At 36.5% G+C, this 23,516-nt stretch overlaps 1 protein-coding gene across 1 annotated transcript in view; it reads left to right on the forward strand.

The window, feature by feature from the left end:
* Nucleotides 1-23,177, forward strand: part of LOC131852485 (forkhead box protein K1) — an 82,621-nt gene extending 59,444 nt beyond the window's left edge. Inside the window, exons 2-11 of the mRNA XM_059203149.1 lie at nt 9,116-9,273; nt 12,431-12,570; nt 13,348-13,622; nt 14,193-14,348; nt 16,135-16,246; nt 17,524-17,617; nt 18,647-18,742; nt 19,572-19,674; nt 20,703-20,799; nt 21,452-23,177. Of these exons, the coding sequence (XP_059059132.1) occupies nt 9,116-9,273; nt 12,431-12,570; nt 13,348-13,622; nt 14,193-14,348; nt 16,135-16,246; nt 17,524-17,617; nt 18,647-18,742; nt 19,572-19,674; nt 20,703-20,799; nt 21,452-21,484 (1,264 nt within the window). The 3' untranslated portion in view covers nt 21,485-23,177. The remainder of the gene's footprint in view (nt 1-9,115; nt 9,274-12,430; nt 12,571-13,347; nt 13,623-14,192; nt 14,349-16,134; nt 16,247-17,523; nt 17,618-18,646; nt 18,743-19,571; nt 19,675-20,702; nt 20,800-21,451) is intronic.
* Nucleotides 23,178-23,516: the final 339 nt, after the last annotated feature.

Genomic DNA, 23,516 nt, shown 5'->3' on the forward strand with positions numbered 1-23,516 from the left:
ACAACTTTGTTTTCGCGTACTCCTACTGACGCGCTGCCATAGTATTCTGTGTTGTAGTGCAATATGATTAAAGTAGATAATGCATTGTTATTTGTAATATTATCGTAAACAGTAAAGTGTTGTATCTGTAGTGATGTCACGTTACGTTGTAAACAGACTGTTATCGATCGCCGCATATTCGTTTGTGGATGTTTCGAATTTCGTGTGACGTGTCCCACTAGGGCTGTCAGTAATCGATGTCAGAGAATTAGAATAAAAAATTAAAATAACAATGATTTTACTTAATGGATGATAATGATATGACATGCTTGAGTTGACGGTTTACGAAAAGAGAAGGTAATTTTTTTTTTATTGCGATTGAAAAACAAATGTAAGAAAAAAACCTTTATTTTCTGCGACTTAAATAGATTTAAGTTTTGTCCTTATAACATTATGTTTATCATATCTGTGAGTTAGTCTTGTCTAGATCCGTCCAGTCGTTTCAGAGATTAGCAAGAACAAACAGACATAATTTTTTTTGTATAATATATATTAAAATTAATTTAGTGAAAGCTGTTTGTACATATTTTTTAATATATTTAGTGAGTTGACTTTGACTTCAAATTACAAATGGATGTAAATTTTATTTATTTTGTATAGTTAAAAGGTAAATTACACACGGAAAAAAAAACTTTTAATTAACCTTATATTTTATTTTAAATAATAATTTTAAGTCAACCCTATAACATTCTGAGACATACATATCTGTGAGTTAAATTCACTGCGATAATAGATGGCGCTACAGTCGTTTACATAAATTAAGATAATGATACTAATAATAATATATATTAAAATTAATTTAGTGACAGCTGTTTGTACATATTTTTTAATATATTTAGTGAGTTGACTTTGAATAATAATAATAATAATAACCAATTGTTATATGGAACGGTCTTATTTATTTTGGAGTTAAAATTGTTCAGATGGTTGGATCGAGAAAAAGATGACAACTTTTAATTAACCCTATATTTTATTTTAAATAACTCTTTATTGTGTCTCTCTCTTGTGTCAATCTCTACTGTGCTTCTGCCGGGGGTATGTTGCCATCTCCTCTCCTTAAGAGGGGAGATGAGAATATTTGGAAAATAATAATAATAAAAGCCGTCATACTAAACACATGCCGAATAGTCAGAAAATTTCTTTCTTCGTCACATAACTCATCCATGCTTGGCTAAGGCCCGCGTGTTTGAATATATTACCCCGGAAAAAGGGAGATATAATAAATATATATATAATAATAATAATAAAATTCTTTATTGTGTACACATAAAATAATAAGAAAATACAGTAAATAGTAAAATAATAACAAAAGGCGGTCTTATCGCTAAATGCAATCTCTTACTGACAACCTAGAAGAGAGGACTTATGTACATAGAATAGGGTAGGTGGCACACATAAGACACTATTTATTATACTACTAGATATACATACTTACATTAGGGATAAATATATAAACCTACATATATACTACATATTGGAAGAAATGAGAAAAAAAAAAATAAAAACATGTACTATGAAGAGAGAGAATGAGATCTTAGTCTATTTTTAAATGATGCATGTGTTTGAGCTGATCGAATGGAGAGTGGTAAAGAGTTCCAGAGGCGAATGACTTGGACAGTGAAGGAGTTGGAATACTTGGATCAGGCTTCTGGTACTACGCAAAGCAGAACCGGGGGATTAATAATAATAATATAATTGTGTAAATAATACAATAACAAATAATAAATGTGGAGGTTTTATGGCAATTGCAGCAGAGTCTGATCGTCAAAAAAACATAAAATTGAAGAATTCGTTAACGATAATAATGTTTTTGGTACTACGACAATATTATCTGATTACACTAATAATGAGTGCGTAGCGATTTCTATGTTGATTGTAACTTGTTAACTGTAATTATATATCTATTAAAAAGAGCAACACACAAGTTTCTTGCTCATTCTTCTTTATGAATCTGATGGTAGAATCAAAATATGACTATTCAAAAGTGCTTGTAATGAGTTTATTTGAATAAAGATTATTTCTATTTCTATTTCTATTTGTGTATTTAGAAGATAATGAGCAAGTGGCGGCCCTGTTAGCATGAGTGTGTTTTGTATGTGAATATTGTATCATGTTATCTATGATTCAGTTACCTCGGTGAGTATTGGGAAAAACAAGGCGGAGCAGCGGGTATTTGTAGTACGGTGATAACAAATATTTGTTTACTATAATACAGCACCAATGTTATATTGTTTCAAGTGTTATGAGTACCTATGTTATTGGTTTTTCGTAGTTAGCCAGTTTAGGCAATAATCTCAAGACAATTCAGTGCCATTTAGACCTTTTTTTTACGTGGGGAAAATCCCTCATAGAGATCTGGCCGTCTCAGGGGTTGGACGGATGGGTACTGTGAGACTCCTACTCACCAAAAACCCCACGATATTCCTCCTGGCAGCCATAGTGCCAGGGTCGCGAGATCGAGCTCGCAATCAAACAATCATACTCTTGAATACAAATGTTTGCCGTGCGAGGATTAGAACCCGCGACCATTCCAAGTAAGGCGGTGTGCTAAACCGCTAGACCACCGCGAGGCCGTCTATATATTCAACTGAAATGTCTAGCTCGATTTTGACGGTACTTTCACTCTCATAGCTAATGTTGTAATGAGTAGGTTATTTATATTTTTGAATTTTTGATAATAAAAAAAGCGGTTTAAATGACACGGACGAAGTAATGGAAAATAGCTAGTATGTGTTATAAATGTGATACATACTAACTATAGCCCGCGATTCCATTTCTTTAATTGATGACTAACTCTACCGACATTGCACAGATATATCATAAAGGTACTTGCTATAAGAGTTTTTTAAAATAATAAATTAAAGGAAAAGTGTCCCAATAACAGTTTTTCTCATATACCTTCCATGAACAGACAGCGAATTTTCCCATTTTTTTTATTATACATTAGCTCTACAGACAAAATCGTCCGCGTGGTTTTTAACTTTATTTTTCTTAAATATAAGTAGTCTAAGTTATTCCTTATTACAGCAGCTACCTGCCAAAAATAGTCCTGTCAGAATCGGTCTAGCCATTTCAGAGATTAGCCGGAACAAATAGACAGACAGAGAGACAAATATTGAAAAAAAAAAATTTATTTTGCTGTATGTACCGTATTTATATTCATATGCATGTAGTAAAAAACAGTTATTTCAATATTACAAACAGACACTCCAATTTTATTCATAAGTATAGATGTGTATAGAATATGATAACGAGAACTTGTTACTAAGAAATATTTTTAAATAGAATAATTGTGCGTATTTACCTACGTTTCAAGGAAAATCTCTAGGGAGAGCCTGTATTTATCTTATTTGATTAGCATTAAGTTTTGCCCGCTGGGTTAATATAATATAATTTGATATTCATCCTCGGGAGGATGGTATGATATGGGCGTGGGTAGTTTATTAGGATATTCATTCTGCTTCTATGAGCAGCTGCGCCGCTCTACTTCGTTTGAGTCATTTTATTTCAAATGTTGTGGAGGTCCACTCAGATCGATCCCCCGTGCGATTCAAACGGGGATCGAAATTACGACGGCCTGAGCCGAGGTTCGAACCCCTAGTGGTGCCCTCAGACTAAAGTCAGAGTTGGCCTTCAGCCGCTCCATAAGTCCTTCCACGGGTTTGAAGTGCCATCTGCACTCGCTATCGTCTGTGAAACTGTAAAGGCCAGCTGCGGCCAACAGCATTAGAGTAGTCCGAAAAAAAAAATCCATTAGGATTGGTGTATGCGTTAACGGTTTTGGCTCGCGGGGAACCACTAGAGGATGATAGGATGAGAATAGAGATATGATTTTTGAATTTGAATGAGCTCAGATCAGATAGACCTTCGTGACAAATTCACCAGGAATTTATCACGATGGTTTCCGAGGTGACAGCTGACATGGTACATTGCGAGCAGTAGTATTATTAGTCCACGTTACTAATAATCTCCTTCTTGGAATTTTGGTATATTTATAGAATACCAGCTGTCATGTCAAACGTTGTTTTGCCTTAAAATAAAATAAAAAATTTAGGGGTGGACTACCCCTTACATTTAGGGGGATGAAAAATAGATGTTGGCCGATTCTCAGACCTACTAAATACGCTCACAAATTTCATGAGAATCGGTCAAGCCGTTTCGGAGGAGTATGGGAACGAAAACTGTGACACGAGAATTTTATATATAAGACTAGCTTTGGCCCGCGCCTTCGCTCGCGTTAATTTATTCTCTTAGGGGTAGAATTAATCAAAATCCTTTCTTAAAGGATGCCTACGTCATAGTAGCTTTATGCATGCAAAGTCTCATCCCGATCGGTTTGAAATTGACAAAGTTTCATACAAAATTTCATTACTATTTTATTCTCTTGGGGGTAGAATTAATCAAAATCCTTTCTTAGCGGATGCCTACGTTATAACATCTACCTGCATGCCAAATTTCAGTCCGATCCGTCCAGTGGTTTGGGCTGTGTGTTGATAGATCACTATGTCAGTCACCTTTGAGTTATATATATATATATATATAGATTCCAGAAACACAACTTAACTTTGCCATTCGAAACCAGAGGGCGCTGATGTATATGTATTTTTAATGGATGATAATGGATGCCAGCCTATTGGTGCACCCACCAGTGTGCTGGCACTAGTCAAATGATAAGATAACAGATGATGTGAGCAGTTAGCCAATCGTGACAAAATCACCAGGAATTTATCATGATGGTTTCCAGGGAGAACCGCGTGGAGGTCAACCTAACATGGTACATTGTTAGCGATGGTGTTTTTAGGTTACTAATACGCGTTACTTCTTCCTTCCTGAATATAATAATAATAATAAATAATAAACTCAGGACAATTCACACAGCGCCATCTAGACCCAAGTTAAGCTAGCTAGAGCTTGTGTTATGGGTACTAGATAACTGATACATATACATAGATATTTTTTTTTTGTAAATACACACATATTATACATAGAAAACACCCAGACCGATACAAACAATCATACTCATGAATACAAAATGTTTGTGCCGTGCGAGGAATCGAACCCGCGACCATCGTTAGGAAAGCGGTGTGCTTGACCGCTAGACCACCGAGGTCGTCAAAGAATATGATAAGATACTTTAATTTTGCAGACGAAGTAGCAGGGCTCAGCTAGTGTTGGTATATGTATAGTTGAACTGAGGCCAGACAGCACTTACAATGAATAGCCTAGTATTGATTTACCCCAGTTCTAGAAATACAGGTAGATTACGTCGGTGGTTTTATTTGAAACTCGCTTACATATCAAATGTTTTATGTACATTACAATTAGTGTTTGTTCATTTTATAAAAGCGTATCCGAGTCGTATAAAGTGTTGTATAGCCATGCTTACGTTTTATTATTCCACGCGGGAAACGGATAAAAAAGGAGTTTGTAAGTTTTAATCATCATTCATTACATAGTATAAAATTAAGTCGCTGTCGCTGTCCGTCCGTTCCTATGTGTGCTTAAATCTTTAAAACTACGCAACGGATTTTGAAGCAGTTTTTTTTAATAGATAGAGTGATTCAAGAGGAAGGCTTATATGTATAATACATTTACAGCCGGGCTAAGCCGGGGCAAGTAGCCAGTAATCTATATATATATATATATATATATCTATATATATATATATATATACTTGAAGCAAAAACTCTGTATCCTTTTTTATGAAATTTCGCACACTTATAGTTTATATAGAGAAAGAGTGCAGAATGCTAATATTTTTTTTAAATTATGCATAAAAATACATAAAATGTTGTATTTGACACACGCATATATACTCTTTTGTTTATTGTTGTTTTGGACTTAAACATTGAATGTTGTGAGTATTTTAATCCATTGATGTTTCTGACTCCCTTGTAATGGAAATACCAATAATAATCTATATTAAAAAAAGAGATTTACTTCATGCCACTTTGGAAATAAAATATAGTTCTTTTAATGATTGATAATGGAATGTGCACAGTAAAGCTGGCGGGGCACCGGTGGAGGATGATATGGGAACAGAACGTCAAGTTGAACAGCTTCTGACTTGGCGGAAGGAGATTTTAGTAATGTAGACTAACAACTCCATTGCTAAAGTCCTACGTCAGGTTGACCTCCACGCGGTTCCCGTTCCCTTGGAAATCATCGTCATAAATTTCAAGTGAATTTACCACGATGGGTTAACCGACCTGATCTCATGTTCACCTTATCATTCTACACTGGTGCCCGGTCAGCGTAAACTGTTAGCGCAGGCGGTGCACCGTTCCATTATCACATATTAAAACTACTTCTAGCTTCTAACTACTCTCATGTAGTATAACAGTCGTGAAATCATGTTATATATATTAATTTAAGTTTGATAGAAAACACAAGAACCGCGGTCGTTGACCTGCACATACGTATTATTACGTATACGTCAGTGCCCAAAGACGACTAAACTTATAATGAGGATGCAAGAGCGTTGCCATGGCAACCAGCCAGTATTATGCCACTTGTCCGGTAGCACAGTATTGTATTATATTCGCTTGTTCAATGAATCCACTGCACTGCAGGTAGCGGGTCGTGATCATTGAGTTATGAATACCTCTCTTATTGCATGTATATATTTTATATTTATTTACATACTAGATTTTACCCGCGTCTTCGCTCGTATTGAATAAATAAAAATATTTTTAATAAAAAGTATCTTATCGTTCATTCTAATATCTCCAAGAACGTCATATCATGAACGAGTGCTGCTTGTAGGGACTGGTCTGCAACACACAAGTTTCTTGTCCGTTCTTCTTGTGATGAAACAGCCTTCCGAATAAGCGGTAGATTGAACAGTCAAAAGTGCTTAAATTAAGTTTGTTAGAATAAATGATTTTCTATTCTGAACATGTGTACAAAATTTTATTATGATCGGTTGAGCTAAAGCTGGTAAAACTTCCTTCCGAATCACTCTATCTATGGCTGAAAACTGCATTAAAATCCGTTGCGTAGTTTAAAAGATATAAGCGAACAAACAGCGTCGGCGACTTTGTTTTATGTAAAGATGAATATAAACTTCCATTTATTTATAAAAAAATGTGAATGTAAAAAAGCATATTTATTTGTCTTTTAATATATACTTTTGATTTACCTAAATGTGTGTGGTATATAATAATAATAATAATAATCTCAGGACAATTCACACAGCGCCATCTAGACCCAAGTTAAGCTAGCTAAAGCTTGTGTTATGGGTCCTAGACAACTGATACAAATACATAGATAATTTTTTTTTTCGTAAATACATATATTATACATAGAAATACCCAGACCGATACAAACAATCATACTCATGAATACAAATGTTTGTGCCGTGCGAGGAATCGAACCCGCGACCATCGGTCGTAAAGCGGTAATATATATATTAAGCTAACTTTACTGTATGGTTCGTACGGAAAATCCACCCACCTCTGTCCCACGTTGGGCGCCAGTCAGCCTATAGCCATTAAGTAATTCATGATTATATGCATTCCTAGAAAAATGTAAAACGTTTTTCACTTAATAACAACTACTGAGCTATCGACACGATCACTGTTCTACTTTTTTTAATCGTTTTGTTTTTCGAACTATTATAATGTTGTATGGCCATCAGGCTATCACAGTATTAGCTAGTCTAAAAAAAAAGAAAAAGATTTATTGACAACCATCATTACATAGTATAAAACAAAGTCGCTGTCGCTGTCTGTCCGTCCCTATGTAAGCTTAAATCTTTAAAACTACGCGACGGATTTTGAAGCGATTTCTTTTTATAGATAGAGTGATTCAAGAGGAAGGTTTATATGTATAATATATGTACACCCGGGCGAAGCCGGGGCGAGTAGCTAGTCATTGATATAAATATATATTTACCCATTTGATATAGGTACATTTTACATATATATATATGTATGCACACATACACCCACATATATATACGCTACACATTGATATATCATAAGAATCTGTAATAGACCTACATGAATAAAGATATTTTGAATTTAAATTTGAAAATAAAAGGCAGTGCAAATAAATGTTGTACATGTTTACAATACATACACCTATGTACATACACACATAGAACAATTACAAAAAGAACATCTGTAATATTTATATACAATGGTTGGGAAAATGGCTGACACTGAGTATTTGCCGTGATTTACTCAGCTAACTAACACGACGCTGGTATTCTGTGCCTGCCATTAGTGAGTGAGTCTCTTCCTCTTACGCTGAGAGACACATTACTAATAATAAAAAATATATTTATTATTTATAATAGTACAGTGATACAGTTACACAATTATGTATTCAGAATATTTATAATGATTGAGAATAGGTACAAGCTCAGCTATGGCTGGACTGAGGGGCATCCAACGTGGTTTTCAGTTTGTACGTACAAACTGAAAAGGCGTACTCAACCACATATGCTAGACATCCACACCGCAATCTTATCAAATAAAGACACTTTACTGTATATAAATAAAGTTCGAGGTTCTGTGTAGTTATTTATATATATAAATGACACATTTACATTATATATAATTTAATTTTACTAATGGAAAGTGCTCTTTGTTTTTTTTGCTCGAACTTTTCTAATGCTGTTGCTAAAAGACCAGCTGCGGTAGCTGGTCTTTTAGCTTCATCGGACGATAGGGGGCGAGTGCAGATGGCACTCCAAACCCGCGGAAAAGCTTATGGAGCGGCTGAAGGCCAACTTCTGCCTAACGGATATGAGTTTAGTCTGATGGCACCGCTAGGGGTTCGAACTTCGGCTCAGGCTATTGTAATTTCGATCCCCGTTTGAATTTGACGGGGGATCGATCATATGTTACTGTAATCTCGTTTTTTTTTTTGTTATTTAGTATATAGTTTTTATTGTAATGTCTAATTTTACAGTATTATTCTCTTGCTATTTGTGAAAGCCTGCCAATGGCTTTGTTGGTTTTATAAAATGTTACAATATTTCTATAGTATAGTATAGCTCAGGGTTTCCTATAGCAAAGAATAATACAATAAATAATACAAAAATAATTTATATTTTTTTAATTTTCAGATGCACATTACGTTTCCCTTCCACAAACATCCGCCTGGAGTTCCAGTCGCTGGTGGAGGAGAGTGGAGCGGGAGCCAGCACGGGGCCTCCGCTGCCGCCTCTCCGCATCACCATACCGGTGGAAAACGACGGCCGGAGTCCCGCACCTTCGCCGACAGGTCAGTGAAGAAGTTTATTTAATCGAATTAGGTGTTATTTTACGGAAGTCCATGTCTACTCGATGGATTTGTATTATTTGACTCGACCGCCTGATGATGCCTCGTTCAGAGGCGAAACACGTGTCGCGATATGGATGTGGACTCAGTGACGGTTGGAATTTGATCGCCATTAGAGAAGGTCGTAATGGTAGTCAAGTTTCCACACCGAATATATGTGGTTTCACATGCTAATTGTAGAGGAATTAAACAAAATAATATAAATACATCAAGCAGTGAAGAAGTTCTCTTTGTTGATGAGACGAACAACGACATCTAGTCCCAAATCAATTCAAAACAAATTTGTTTGCGTTAACTGTACACGCGACTTTGTTCGCGTGGAATTTAACATTATTTTTCTAAAATAAAGGTAGCCTAAGTTACTCCTTATTAAATCAGCTACCTGCCAATAAAAGTCCCGTTAAAATCGGTCCAGCTATATCAAAGATTAGCCGGAACAAACAGACAGACAGACTATAATTGTAAAAAATGTTCTGGTGTATGTACCGTATTTATATTCATATGCATGTAGTAAAAAACTGTTATTTCAATATTACAAACAGACACTTCAATTTTATTTATATGTATAGATAAGTATAGGTATGTCATTGTAGAATATAATGTCCCATTACGTTTTGCCTCATTAGGCATGCAATATTTAAGAGAGATTTCCAGATAAGCATTGCTTGTGTTATGGACTAGACAATTGATATAAATACATAGATTATTTTTTTTATGTAAATACATACATAATATATGTACATAGAAAACACCCAGACTGATACAAACAATCCTTACTGAACATACCGATACAAACAATTCTGAATACAAATGTTTGTGCCGTGCGAGGAATCAAAACAATTGTTTTACTACCTTACTTTTACTCACAGTCCATCCATCTCTTTTTCGGCCTTCCTCTGCCCTTATAACTGCCCTTATATACAATCTTATGTAACACATTCCTTAAAATCTTATATATAAAATTCTCGTGTCACAGTTTTCGTTCCCATACTTTTCCGCAACGGCTTTACCGATTCTCATGAAATTTTGTGAGGGTATTGAGTAGGTCTGAGAATCGGCCAACATCTATTTTTCATCCCCCTAAATGTTAGGGGTAGTCCACCCCTAAATTTTATTTTTAAGATTTAGAGAATTTTTAGTTTGTATTTTTTTATGATACAACATACAAAAATACATACAATCCTATATTTTCACCCTTCTATCATCAACCCCTATTTTTTTATAGCGTTATTAATTTATATGGCAAAATAACGTTTGCCGGTACAGCTAGTAATATCTAAAGGTATAAAATGATATAAAAGAATATTCACGTATAATTATTATATCTGAGTAATATGAATTTACTCAATCTGTAACTCAAATCAATTAGTAAACTGTACTGTAACTTAGTTTGCATAAAGTTAGTTCCATGGCCTCAAGTAACATTTGCGTATAAAGTGATTCTTTTAGATAAGTACAGCGTTTCAAGATTGCCAACTCATCTTTAATATAAAGTAATTTCAGAGATACGTAAGAAAACACAGACAGACTTACATACACATTTCTTTAATTTTTTTTTATTTGATGTAAGTAACATTATACATTACAATGTGGTAGGGTACTAAAAAAAGATAAATAATGATTTGACAGAATCTTTTCAGTCCGGGAGTCAGGCTCCCAGACTAGCGTTAAAAAGATAATAAAAGGTAAAAAGGTAATAAAACTGCTACATACTGTACACCGATGAAGTTTTAAATAAATAAATAAAAATATAAAAATAACAAACTGTACACCGATGAAGTTTTAAATAAATAAATAAAAATATAAAAATATGCACTACGAACATAAACTTCTGAAACTACTTAACCAATTTTTATAAAACTTGGCTCACTGTGTGCAATTTGATTCAATTTAAAAGTGTACAGTTTTTTATTGACCTCAATATTACTACTCAGCTGGCTGCTATGCGCGGACGGAACGGCTAGTGTGTATATAAATATATAAAATTTTCCACGCTATCTTGCAATGTCTTTGAATGTACTAAGTGTGGAGAGCGTAGTAGTCGTAAGTTCAAATCCGGCAGATATAAAAAAAACTATGTATGTCAATTTGGTAAATTGACGACGGCCTCAATGGTCTAGCGATTTAGCAGACCGTCTTACTTCCTCTGGTCGCGGGTAAGACTCCTCGCGCGGTACTAACATTTGTATTCATGCGTATGAGTGTTTGTTTTAGTGTTTTTATCAGTATCAGTTGTCTATCCATAACATAGCTCTGCTTAGCTTAGTACTAGATGGCGTCGAGTGTCCTGAGATGTTATAAAAACAAACTATATTTCAGACTAACATCACAACCGGCCGAAACAAAAAAAAAAATTGCAGTTTATATTGACTTGAAAGTCTAATCTTAATCTCAATAATATTTTATAAGTATGGATATGTATGGATAATAATAATAATAATCTTAAGACAATTCACACAGCGCCATCTAGACCCAAGTTAAGCTAGCTAAAGCTTGTGTTATGGGTAATAGACAACTGATACAAATACATAGATTATTTTTTTTTGTAAATACATACATATTATACGTAGAAAACACCCAGACCGATACAAACAATCATACTCATGAATACAAATGTTTGTGCCGTGCGAGGAATCGAACCCGCGACCATCGGTCGTAAAGCGGTGTACTAGACCGCTGGACCACCGAGGTCGTCTAAGTCTAAGTCTAAGGATAAGTATGGATGTTTGTTACTTTACAGTAATATAGCTTATACATCACAATAACATCATCATCTGCTTCTTCCTTATCCCATTTATTTGGCGTCGGCGTAATATGTTTTTCGCATCACATCACAATAACATAGGCTATAAATTTCATGTGTGTGAAATCGCGGACATAGCTAGTATATATGTATTGTAATATTTTGGAACTAAATATTTTCTAGATCCGTAATAATTAGAGATTACAGGTAGAATATATTCTTTATTTTCAACTTTACGTGTAATTTTATGAATAATATGATTTCTAAATTTATTATGTTTAAAATGCTCTTTTAGTATTAATAATTTATTTTTATCTTTTACATCTGATAATGAACGTATGTAATGTTTTGTTCCAGGAACGATAAGTGCGGCCAACAGTTGCCCCACATCGCCTCGCGGCGCCGGCTCGTCGGGCCGCCGCCACGCGGACCTCGGCCTGGTGGCGCACTACGCCGCGCTGGCAGACCACCAGCGGCCGTCCTCGAATGGCACCGCCGTATGTATATGACAAATATATCCCTAAGAAATAGTGGAACGGAGGGATCATAATCCATAATCCATATTCCTACTGCTTGTCTGCCGCCTCTTACGTGAGATAGGCTTGGAAGACTAATATTGACTATACTGCGATCAAATTGCGACTACCAAGAACAAGCCACGGGTCGAGGTGGGGCAAGATCTTATATGGGTGACATTTTAGTTATTGCCCCGCCTCGAAATGCCAAGTGTCATCATCACCCTAAACCACTGCCTGGTGCCTGCCTGGTCTTCGGCATGGATTTTTCCTTGTTTGGTTAATTGCAGAATTGCAGCTATTTCTATCTCTACTTCTAATTCTGTGGTGATGAACTATTATGTAAACGACGGTTTGTTTTTTTAAAAATTTTTTTATTGTGTTAGGGCTATTGTCTGCTGCATGGATCTGTAGGTAGCACTGCGACCTAGATAGATTTATTGTGCTCGCCCTTTCCAAAGTTCGCTACCTACCCGGCAGGGACAGAATTGAAAGATATTCGTAGGAGCGATGGTTTTTGTCTCCTCAGGAAAGAGTGTAAACTTTCCGAAGGAGATATTTCGTTTATGCATGGGTGGGCTACAACCACTTAGGAAGTGTAGTGGCGTTTCCTCTTCAGTTTGGCAAACTCTGCAGATTTTTGTTGTGCTTAGGCCTAGATTAATTCGCAGTGTCCTGTGATTTTTCACCTTTAATCTGATTGGTCATAAATTAGCTATTCAAGTTACCCAGTTACATAAAACAATATTTCCTTCTCAGGTGTCGTCCACAACGTCGGACTCCGGGTACAGCAGCACCAGGGATGTGAGAGAAGGTCGAGAGGCTCGGGAGTCCCGCGAGGGCCGGGAGGCTCGCGACGATGCCAAGCCACCATACAGTTACGCCCAGCTGATCGTACAAGCGGTGGCTTCAGCCATAGACAAGCAGCTTACTCTCAGCGGCATCTATAGTTACATCACGAAGCACTACCCCTACTATCGCACAGCGGACAAGGGCTGGCAGAACTCTATACGTCACAATTTATCGCTCAATAGGTGGGTCTTGGAATTTTCTTATATATAAAACATTCCAGAAACACAACTTAACTTTGCCATTCGAAACCAGAGGGCGCTGATGTATATATTTTAATGGATGATAATGGATGCTCTGCCAGCGCACTGGTGGGTGCACCAGGGCAGTAGTAAAGTATGATAAGATGAGGATGAGATGATGACAGATGATGAGATTAGTTAGCCAATCGTGACAAAATCACCAGGAATTTATCATGATGGTTTCCAGTGGGAATCCATCCTTGTACCCGCTTTTTCACCTGCGTTAAATTTCAATAAAAATATAGCCTGTATATTATTCTGATGCATAAGCTATATTACTGTAGTTTCATCAAAATCCGTTCAGTAGTTTTTGCGTGAAAGAAAAGAAAGTAACAAATATCCATACTTAAACTTACGCGTTTATAATATTATTAAGTTTATTTATTGATTGTATGGTAAGTACTTATTATTTCCAATTTTTAAAGAGTACTTATCATTCCATCAACGTTTTGTGGAAAGTCTGCTGATGATACTGATAATGGTGAATGATTAAAAACTATTGAATGTTTCCAGATACTTTATAAAAGTGCCGCGCAGTCAAGAGGAGCCCGGCAAGGGCAGCTTCTGGCGCATCGACCAGCAGAGTGAGGGGAAACTCATCGAGCTGGCGTTCAGGCCGAGGCGGCCGAGGGGCGTGCAGTTCCGAGCACCCTTCGGCCTCACGTCCAGGTACTATTATTTCTAGTACTAGAATATTTTATATACATATATGTGACATATATGTATATATTTATGTTCATTACGCTCACCACCTACCACTTTCTTATCTTAATGTTACTTTCTCTGCTGGTAGTCTGGAAGAGATTGCTTAGCGATAAGACCTTTTGTATCAGTTTATGTAATATATCATTTTATGTGTTTTCTTAGTCTCGTGCAATAAAGAGTTTAAATAAAAAAAAAAATAGTAATACTTAGGTTTTTCTCTAATTAGTTGCTCATTCTTCTTGTGATCTGCAGATATGAGTGAATCTGCATTCCGTATGAGTGGTAGAATCAAAATATGACTATTCAAAAGTGCTTGTAATGAGTTTATTTGAATAAAGATTATTTCTATTTCTAAGTGTGCTATCTGCTTTGTGATTTGTATTAGCCCATTATCAGAACTTGTTTGGACAGCCCTGACATAACAAAATCAAACATATGTACAAATACTTGTATATAACAATATATGTTTATACACAAGTGATCTGCTATCTTGTATTGAGTGTATCAATGGACGTGCGCGGTGGCACGCTGAATATAATCTCGTACTATGACATAATAAGGTCATTCATTCAGGATTTGTATTAGAAATACGTTTGCGTATTGATAATATAATAATAATAATAATAATAATAATCTCAGGACAATTCACACAGAGTCATCTAGACCCAAGTTAATCTAGCTAGAGCTTGTGTTATGGGTACTAGGTAACTGATACATATACATAGATATTTTTTTTTTTGTAAATACATACATATTATACATAGAAAACACCCAGACCGATACAAACAATCACACTCATGTATACAAATGTTTGTGCCGTGCGAGGAATCGAACCCGCGACCATCGGTCGTAAAGCGGTGTGCTTGACCGCTAAACCACCGAGGTCGTCATAATATGTTATTACTAGCTACTCGCCCCGGCTTCGCACGGGTGTACAGTTTTTAGCAATAGATGGAGTGATTCAAGAGGAAGTTTTATATGGATAATATATGTACAACAGTGGGAAGCCGGGACGAGTAGTTAATAATAAAGTTGAGTACTTTAGAGGCCGTTGTTTCACCATCCTACTCTAAGAAATGCAAAGATTTGTAATGTATACGTGCCGGAACAAGTCGTTAGTTACCAATAAATCTTCATTATTTACTAGCTGTGCCCGCGAATGTGAATTGCTTTTTTCATCAGGTATGCAAACTTTGCCGATGGATAATATCCAGAACGGAGTCTATGCATTTTTACAATGTAAGAACGTGTGCCCTTCACATAATTGCACCAAGGCACCCGGGGAGGTTCTTCCTGTATTGTCTTGTTCCAAATGCCCTTAGAATGATCTTTTATCGGTTGTAATACTATCACGTTATCATGATATTTTTGAGAACTTCAGTCCAATGCTAATTAAACATTATGCCGCATTTCGTTTGTTTTACCATATGGTCGTTTCTTTTATCGGTTATAACGATAAGGTTAAAATTTACCTGATAACTGGGAGCAGTTGTGCAGATCGATAGGAGTTTTAGGGTTACATGTGGGATATGCACGATTTGGGCGATTTCCTGACCCGGTTGAGCGAGTTTTGTATTCGCTATAGAGACGTGTGCCTTTTTTTTATAACACAGGGGACAAACGAGCATGCGGCTCACCTGATGGTAAGTGATTGTAGTGCCACAGCGGTGGCACATATGTAACACTTTCCTAAAATATTATCAGCGTTATTATTAATAATATTAATTATTATTATGGTTATGTTCTATAGGAGCGCGCCGACGTCCCCGTCGCAGGTGGGCGTGTCGGGGCTGGTGACCCCTGAGGAGCTGTCGAGGGAGCCCACACCCGACCTGCTCTCCGGCGAGGAGCATGACCACCAGGTTAGTGCTACCACTCCTCAATGAGGACCAGCTTCTTACTAATGCTATAGTCGCGAAAGTTTGTGAGTATGAATGGATGGATATTTCTTGTTACTCTTTCACGGAAACTACTATTCAGTAGTGTTATATAGCTAATAATAATAATAATCTCAGGACAATTCACACAGAACTATCTAGACCCAAGTTAAACTAGCTAAAGCTTGTGTTATGGGTACTAGATAACTGATACAAGTACATAGATATTTTTTTTTCTAAATACATACATAATGTATATAGAAAACACCCAGACCGACACAAACAATCATACTCATGAATACAAATGTTTGTGCCGTGCGAGGAATCGAACCCGCGACCATCGGATGTAAAGCGGTGTGCTAGACCGCTAGACCACCGAGGTCGTCAGATGCTATACATGTTAGAGCTATATTATTGTAAAATTTAATTAAAATTCGTTCAGTAGTTTTGAGCGAAAGAGTAACATACATCCATACTCACATACAAACTTTCGTGTTTATAATATTAATAAGTTTTGTTTGTTCTAATATATTTTTTATAAACCTAAACGCTTTGGTATATATTAAACTAATTGTACTGTGTTATTCGTATGGAAAATGCCTCCTGCCCTGTCCACTTTGGGTATAATATTAGTAAGAATAATGAATCCCCATTGTTGGATTACGAATCCTTATAAATTAATATATAAAAGAGAGAGTGGACTGTATTTATTGAAAAGAAAATAATTAATGGAAAAAGAAGTAAAAATACGATTTCGACCTGGAAGAACGTCTTCCACACTCCGAACACCCCGAAGTAAGCAATGTAACACCAAACTTACTCACCTTTGCTCAGGAACGTCCCGATGTGTAGTACTGTTTAGTGGCCACGCACTCTACAGTGTATATTTTCATCAAAAACAATTATATTGTGTTAAATAATTCCTTAATTATCTTGTTTTATATAGATAAAAATACGGAGCGTCCTTTTAATTCCAGTTCTTATTTTCAATTGTTTTTTTATTCTTTTTTTGAAATTTAAGTGGCCACATGTTTTTATATGTGGCCAGTACCGAGCGCCCTTTGCTCCAGTAAGCAAGCCGGTGATACAACCAGCTTAGACTAAGTAGGTTCGGAATACGGAACACCCATAATGATTATCCCCATAAGTTGAGCTAAGTTGGGGATATTTCGTTTATCCTCAACATGCTTAACTACCCATAATATTTTTATTTTATAATATTCTCAACTTAGCTTAACTTATGTGGAGTGTAATGTTTGCAGGCAAGTCAGCAGCGGCTGAACAGCAACAGTCAGTCGACGCAGTATCTGTTCCCGCAGCGCAGCGGCATCAGTCAGAGCGCGCCCGGATCACCTGGTACTGTTATGTTGTTGTTATTTTTCGGACTGCTGCTGTTGGCCGCAGCTGGCCTTTACAGCTTCACCGGATGATAGGAGGCGAGTGCAGATGGTACTCCAAACCAGCGGAATTACTTATGGAGCGGCTGAAGGCCAACTCCCGCCTGACGGATACGACTTTAGTCTGAGGGCACCGCTAGGGGATCGAACCTCAACTTAGGCAACTACAACAAAAGGGGGTACTGTTATAGTAACCTTCAGACCTTTATAGGGGAGTACGACCTAAAGAAACATGGATGGGTTGTATGAAAGATGATGTGTATGATGATCGGTAGAAGTGGAAGATAGACATCAGCGCCGACCCTAAAAAAAGGGATGAAGACAATGGTGACCTTCACAAATTATATACCAGCTCCTTTTTCTTGCTAGTTATTTTATTAAACTCCGAAAAGAGAAGATAGAGAGAGAGAAAAAGAGAAGTATTATATAAGTTATACGTCTCTGTGTATGTATATGTGGCATCGTAACTGTTAAACAATTGACAGCGAGTAGATTAAACACTAATTTATAAATATCTAAAACCTTAATTTTGTATGCTACTAATAAATGTATACCTTCATATATTAGTGGAGGGTGGTAAGAAGAGCATGAGGTCAGGTCAGTTAGCCCATCGTGACAAATTCACCAAGAATTTATCACGATGGTTTCCAGGGGGAACTCGTGGAAGGTAATCTGCCATGGTACATTGCTAGCAACAAGATCATCCACATTACTAACAATCCCCTTTCACCCCTCAGGTCACGGGTTTTTTTTTTAGGGTTGATAATGGAATGGTGCACCCGCCTGCGCTAACGGTTTACGCTGGCGGGGCACCAGTGGGGGATGATAAGATGTGCATGAGGTCAGGTCAGTTAGCCCATCGTGCAAATTCATCAGGAATTTAACACGATGGTTTCCAGGGGGAACCGCGTGGAGGTCGACCTGATGGTACATTGCTAGCAATGGAGTTATCAATCCACATTACTAACAATCCCCTTTCACCCCTCAGGTCACGGGTTGGCGTACAACTCTGGCGGTAGCGGCCTTGTGATGGCCGGACACCAGATCACTGTCGTGACCAATGGAGCAGGCGGGGAGCGGGAAGGTATGTACCATCAGTTTCGATTCTATCACTTTTTACTTGCAACTCTAACGGCAATAGAAAATTGCGCTTACAACACAGGGGACAAACTAGCATGCGGCTCACCTGATGATAAGTGATGACCTCCGCCCATGAGCACCCGCAACAACAGAGGAATTGCAAGTATATTGTCGGCCTTTTAAAAGGGAATAAGCTCTTTTCTTGAAGGTTTCAATATCGTATCTGTTCGGAAATACTATTGCTGGAAGGTGATTTGCCACTTTTTGCTACGAACAACCACATTGGGGATGCGTGGCAAAGTTTCTAGAAAACCGCACTGTGGAGGACCGCCATTCATCCAGATGATCAGGATGGAATTTTAGTTTCTGACGGGTGGTACGGTGGTGAAACTCAGTGGCTGGTATTAATCTGAACAATTCTTCAGAACACTCACCGTGATATAAGCGGTAGGAAAAGCACAGAGATGCAATATCTAGGATGTAGCGCTCTTACCCTGAAGAAATCTATTGATTACAGTCTTCAAGAAATCGGGGTTGTATTTCTACGGGAACACGAAAGCTGTAAGTGTGTTCCACTCTTTGGCAGTGGGTAAACACACATACCTTCGAGGATATTTGATTTGGCTACTTGTCGGCCTTAGTGATCTAGCGGTTTAGCACACAGGTTTACTTTCGATGGTCGCAGGTTCGATTCCTCGCATAGTACAAACGTAAACGTTTTATATTTACAAAAATGTGTATCTAACATTAGTTGCTAATAACATTAGCTTGGGACTATATGGCGTTGTGTGAATTGTCCAGGGATCTAACTATTTTGTATATTAACGTTACAGAGAAGTATGTGGTGGGAACCAGTTCTGTGGGGAACCTGGTCTCCATCCAGGAGGAGGAGGTCCCCGCCAACGTCGTTATACATCAGCATTCGCCGTATTACGCGTGAGTATTATTAAAAACAAAGATGTATAACAAGAATGTACAATCAAAGAACTATAAAATTAAATAAAAATTTAGATTAGCTATATTTATCTTTAGAAACAATATATTGTTAACTATCGTGTGACGCACCATTAATTAAAAATAGTAAAGTCAATAATCATGTAACCTGAAACGGAACGTCAGAGGCCAGAGCCAAAGTAATCTATGTGACATTGACAAGTGGATGACGGATGATTGAACGTAGGCAGCGGGAGTTTTGGAGCGAAAGTGTTTATATTATTATAAAAATAATAAGAGATAGGTAATTGTGAATATTGTAGGAATTGAGGTGTTTCTCTCCCTGACTAACCGGCATTACGCCTAAGTCGTCAGGATACTAGTGATTTTAAAAATATATATATGTTAAACGTAACTTTAGAAGATATAATCTGGTATGTAGAGCGAGTACCGGGAGAGTTTTAAATTAAAAAATAATTTATTCATGTAGGACATTTTAGCCGCTTATGAACGACAAATTTTTATATTATAACTAGCTGTTCCGGCAAACGTTGTTTTGCCTTAAAATAAAAAAAAAATAGGTGTGGACTACCCCTAACATTTAGGGGGATGAAAAATAGATGTTGGCCGATTCTCAGACCTACTCAATACGCTCACAAAATTTCATGAGAATCGGTCAAGCCGTTTCGGAGGAATATGGGAACGAAAACTGTGACACGAGAATTTTATATATAAGATTTTAATTCTTTCCTTACCATCCAGTTCGGTATATAGATCCAATTGAGAAGAACTGGCAAGAAACTCAATTGAATTACTTTTTTTTTTTGTTAAAAGCCAGTTTATTTACACTGCATATTTATATAGGTGTCTATGTCTAACGTTAAATGAAAATCCAGTGCATGAACAACTATTGCACGGTCGTCATTCAAGTAATCGTTTAGTGAACAATAGGCTTTGAATGTGAGTAAGGTCAGTGCACTTCCTGGGCGAGTAGTACAAGAGAGAGTTTGAGTTATGTGTGTGTGTTGCAGGGGGAGCTACGGCGGCGCGGAGGAGTCGTGCGTGGGCGGAGAGCTGGTCGTGGAGGACGCGCCCGAGCCGCCGCACAAGCGTCCCCGACACCACAACGTACGTACACCAACACCTTTCGTTTTTATATATACAGGCTTACTGGTTAAGTGGACCTATTCCCATTAAGGTTTAATTTTTGACAGATTTCACTATGAGACACCCTATCCTAAATCTAATCGTTTCCAAATTATTGAATGTAATTGTTTTTTTTTTTTATAAAAAATTCTCAATTTTCGGATGTTAGCTTTAAAATGTGTGAGTCTTATTATTACTAGTATTTGATATTTACTTGTAAAATAAGATCTATCACCTTAATAACCAATATTATATGTAAAATGATTGAGTAAGTCGTTGTAGACGATTAAAAAAAAAAGTTTTATCTTTTAATGGTTATCTGAAACAAATATTATTGTGCCTGTTCCGCAGATGTGCTTAAAAATATCTACGTTTCATCAGCTATCCGATGAGGAATAACTATCTATGGTATTATTAAAAATTTGCAAAAATAAACTTAGTTGCGAGGCGCCAAGTACTGTATTTTTTCACACTGCATAAATCGTAAGGTGTCCCGCTCGCACGCATTACGTTGACCCTAAAGAACAATTGGCGTGGGATTACTAAATTTAGGACCTCTCTAGCGACTCGCAACTAAGTTTTTTTTTACTAGAGTACATTGTAATATTATTTATTATTACATTAATTCTTTCAGATGTCGGACATAGAAGACCGCCGCGCATATTGACGGCCCGCGAAGCTCGCGTCAGTGCGCGCTATATCGCGCCGCACTAACGCCGCACTAGCGTCGCACTAGTGCCGCACTAGCGCCGCACCAACGCTGCACTAGCGCCGCACTAGCGTCGGAATAGCGTCGCACTAGCGCTGCACTAGCATCGGAATAGCGTCGCACTAGCGCTGCACTAGCATTGCACTAGCGTCGCACTAGTACCGCATTAGCGCAGCTACGAGTGCGGTCTATTATATATATAGCGCAATATTATAGCGCACATAATGCATACGCTGTTATACCCTCCAGGGTAGAGTGGAATCCTGAGGAATTTGGTTTATAAATATTGTGATCACGAATTTGATTCACGGATCGTTAAAAAATGATTCATGTAGATTTGTCAATTGTTTGATTGATCAAACATTAAAAGAAGTTACGATATTTTGTCATCCAATAAAAATCTTAATTATAAATATATAATAATTTAAATATTATTATTTATACTTTAAGATTAAAAACAATGATAATTGTGAATAATATTACAATTTATATACAAATGTATAATTATAAAGAAAAATCGGATTGATTGTGATAAATTAAATTTCCTTACGGAATATTGAGATGTTAAAGATATCATATAGGCCAGTTTGGTTACCTGACAATATGGAATTTATATCTTTCTTCCACTATACAATTATTGGGAGAAATGGCGCCAAAATACCAGGATATTCCACATCTACCCTAAAGAAAGGGTTGTTTGAAAGTGTAATTAATCTTAGCAATAATTCAACATGGGTGATTATATAATGGACAACAAAAGACAATGCAGTTGGTTAAGTAATGTGTTTGGTACGTTGGATTTTAAGTGCTAAGATTCAAGTTTCGGCGGTACATTTTAAGTTTTATGCTAAGTAGCATGTATTTTTTTCGGACTCTAGGGCTCTGGACCCGCTCTTTGACGTGGCAAACGTCGCTTTAACTTGTGTGGCCAGTTTCAAAATTGTTTTAAAAAAGGCGTTTGTTTTTTTTTACTAATGACAAGAGAAATGCAACCGTATTTTTTTATTGTTTAATGGTAGTAAAGTGATTCTGAAGCTGGCAATGTTACGTGAATATTGAGTGCAATGGAAATTTTAACTTTTTTTTTTAATTTTAGTTAAAAGAGCATGGTAAATGTTAGTATACAGTACTAAAATGAATACTTAAATGTATAGGATTGTTTGCGAGTTGCAGGCATGTTGGGACGGCATTGTGTTGTGAATTCACAATAGATACCAGATATATATATTATCTGTGAGAGTTACTGGAATTCTACATAAAAAAAAATTGTTAAATAAACTCATACTAATAAAGTATAGGAATTATTTTAGCCGATTTAAAATTGTAGAGGCGAGATTGAAATTAAATTTCAATTTTTTTCTCTATTTATAACAATTCTCATTGAGTTACAATATATTGATGTGAATGTATTGTATGTATGAACATCACATTATGAATTATAGAACAAAGATTTGGCGGTTGTTTAGAGGTACTATGTTATTTGTCACGCATACATTTCATAATAGTATCAGTACAGTTATCTAGTTCGCAAGTTCGCTAGTTCGTAGCCCGCGACTTTGTCTGCGATATCTGCTTAATATCGCTACTATATATTTACTTAAGAATCTTATGATTCTGCATACAAACTTTTAAAGCCTAGAAAGAACTAGAACTAGAAAAAACTAGAATTGGTCGAAATATATTCGACCAATTCTAGTGTTATTTTCGAGATAAAAAATCTAAATTATATATGTAATATTACTAAAGTGTAACAAAAATTAACTAAGGCTGAATTTTTTAAGCAAAATTGTTTTAGACAAAGTTACTTACACAATTATAACAATGACTGGTTTAGTAGATAACTGCACTGATCTAATATATAAATATATAATGAATAAGACAACATTGTGAGGTGATTTTGCGAATGGGTACATAATATAACCGAATTAATAACAATCGGAGTACAAAAAAATACCTAAACTTCGAAATTTCTAGTAAAATTTACAATAAA

The sequence above is a fragment of the Achroia grisella genome, unplaced genomic scaffold (genome assembly GCF_030625045.1).
Source record: "Achroia grisella isolate CSIRO2021 unplaced genomic scaffold, CSIRO_AGI_Agris_v1 utg853, whole genome shotgun sequence".
Lineage (NCBI taxonomy): Eukaryota > Metazoa > Arthropoda > Insecta > Lepidoptera > Pyralidae > Achroia > Achroia grisella.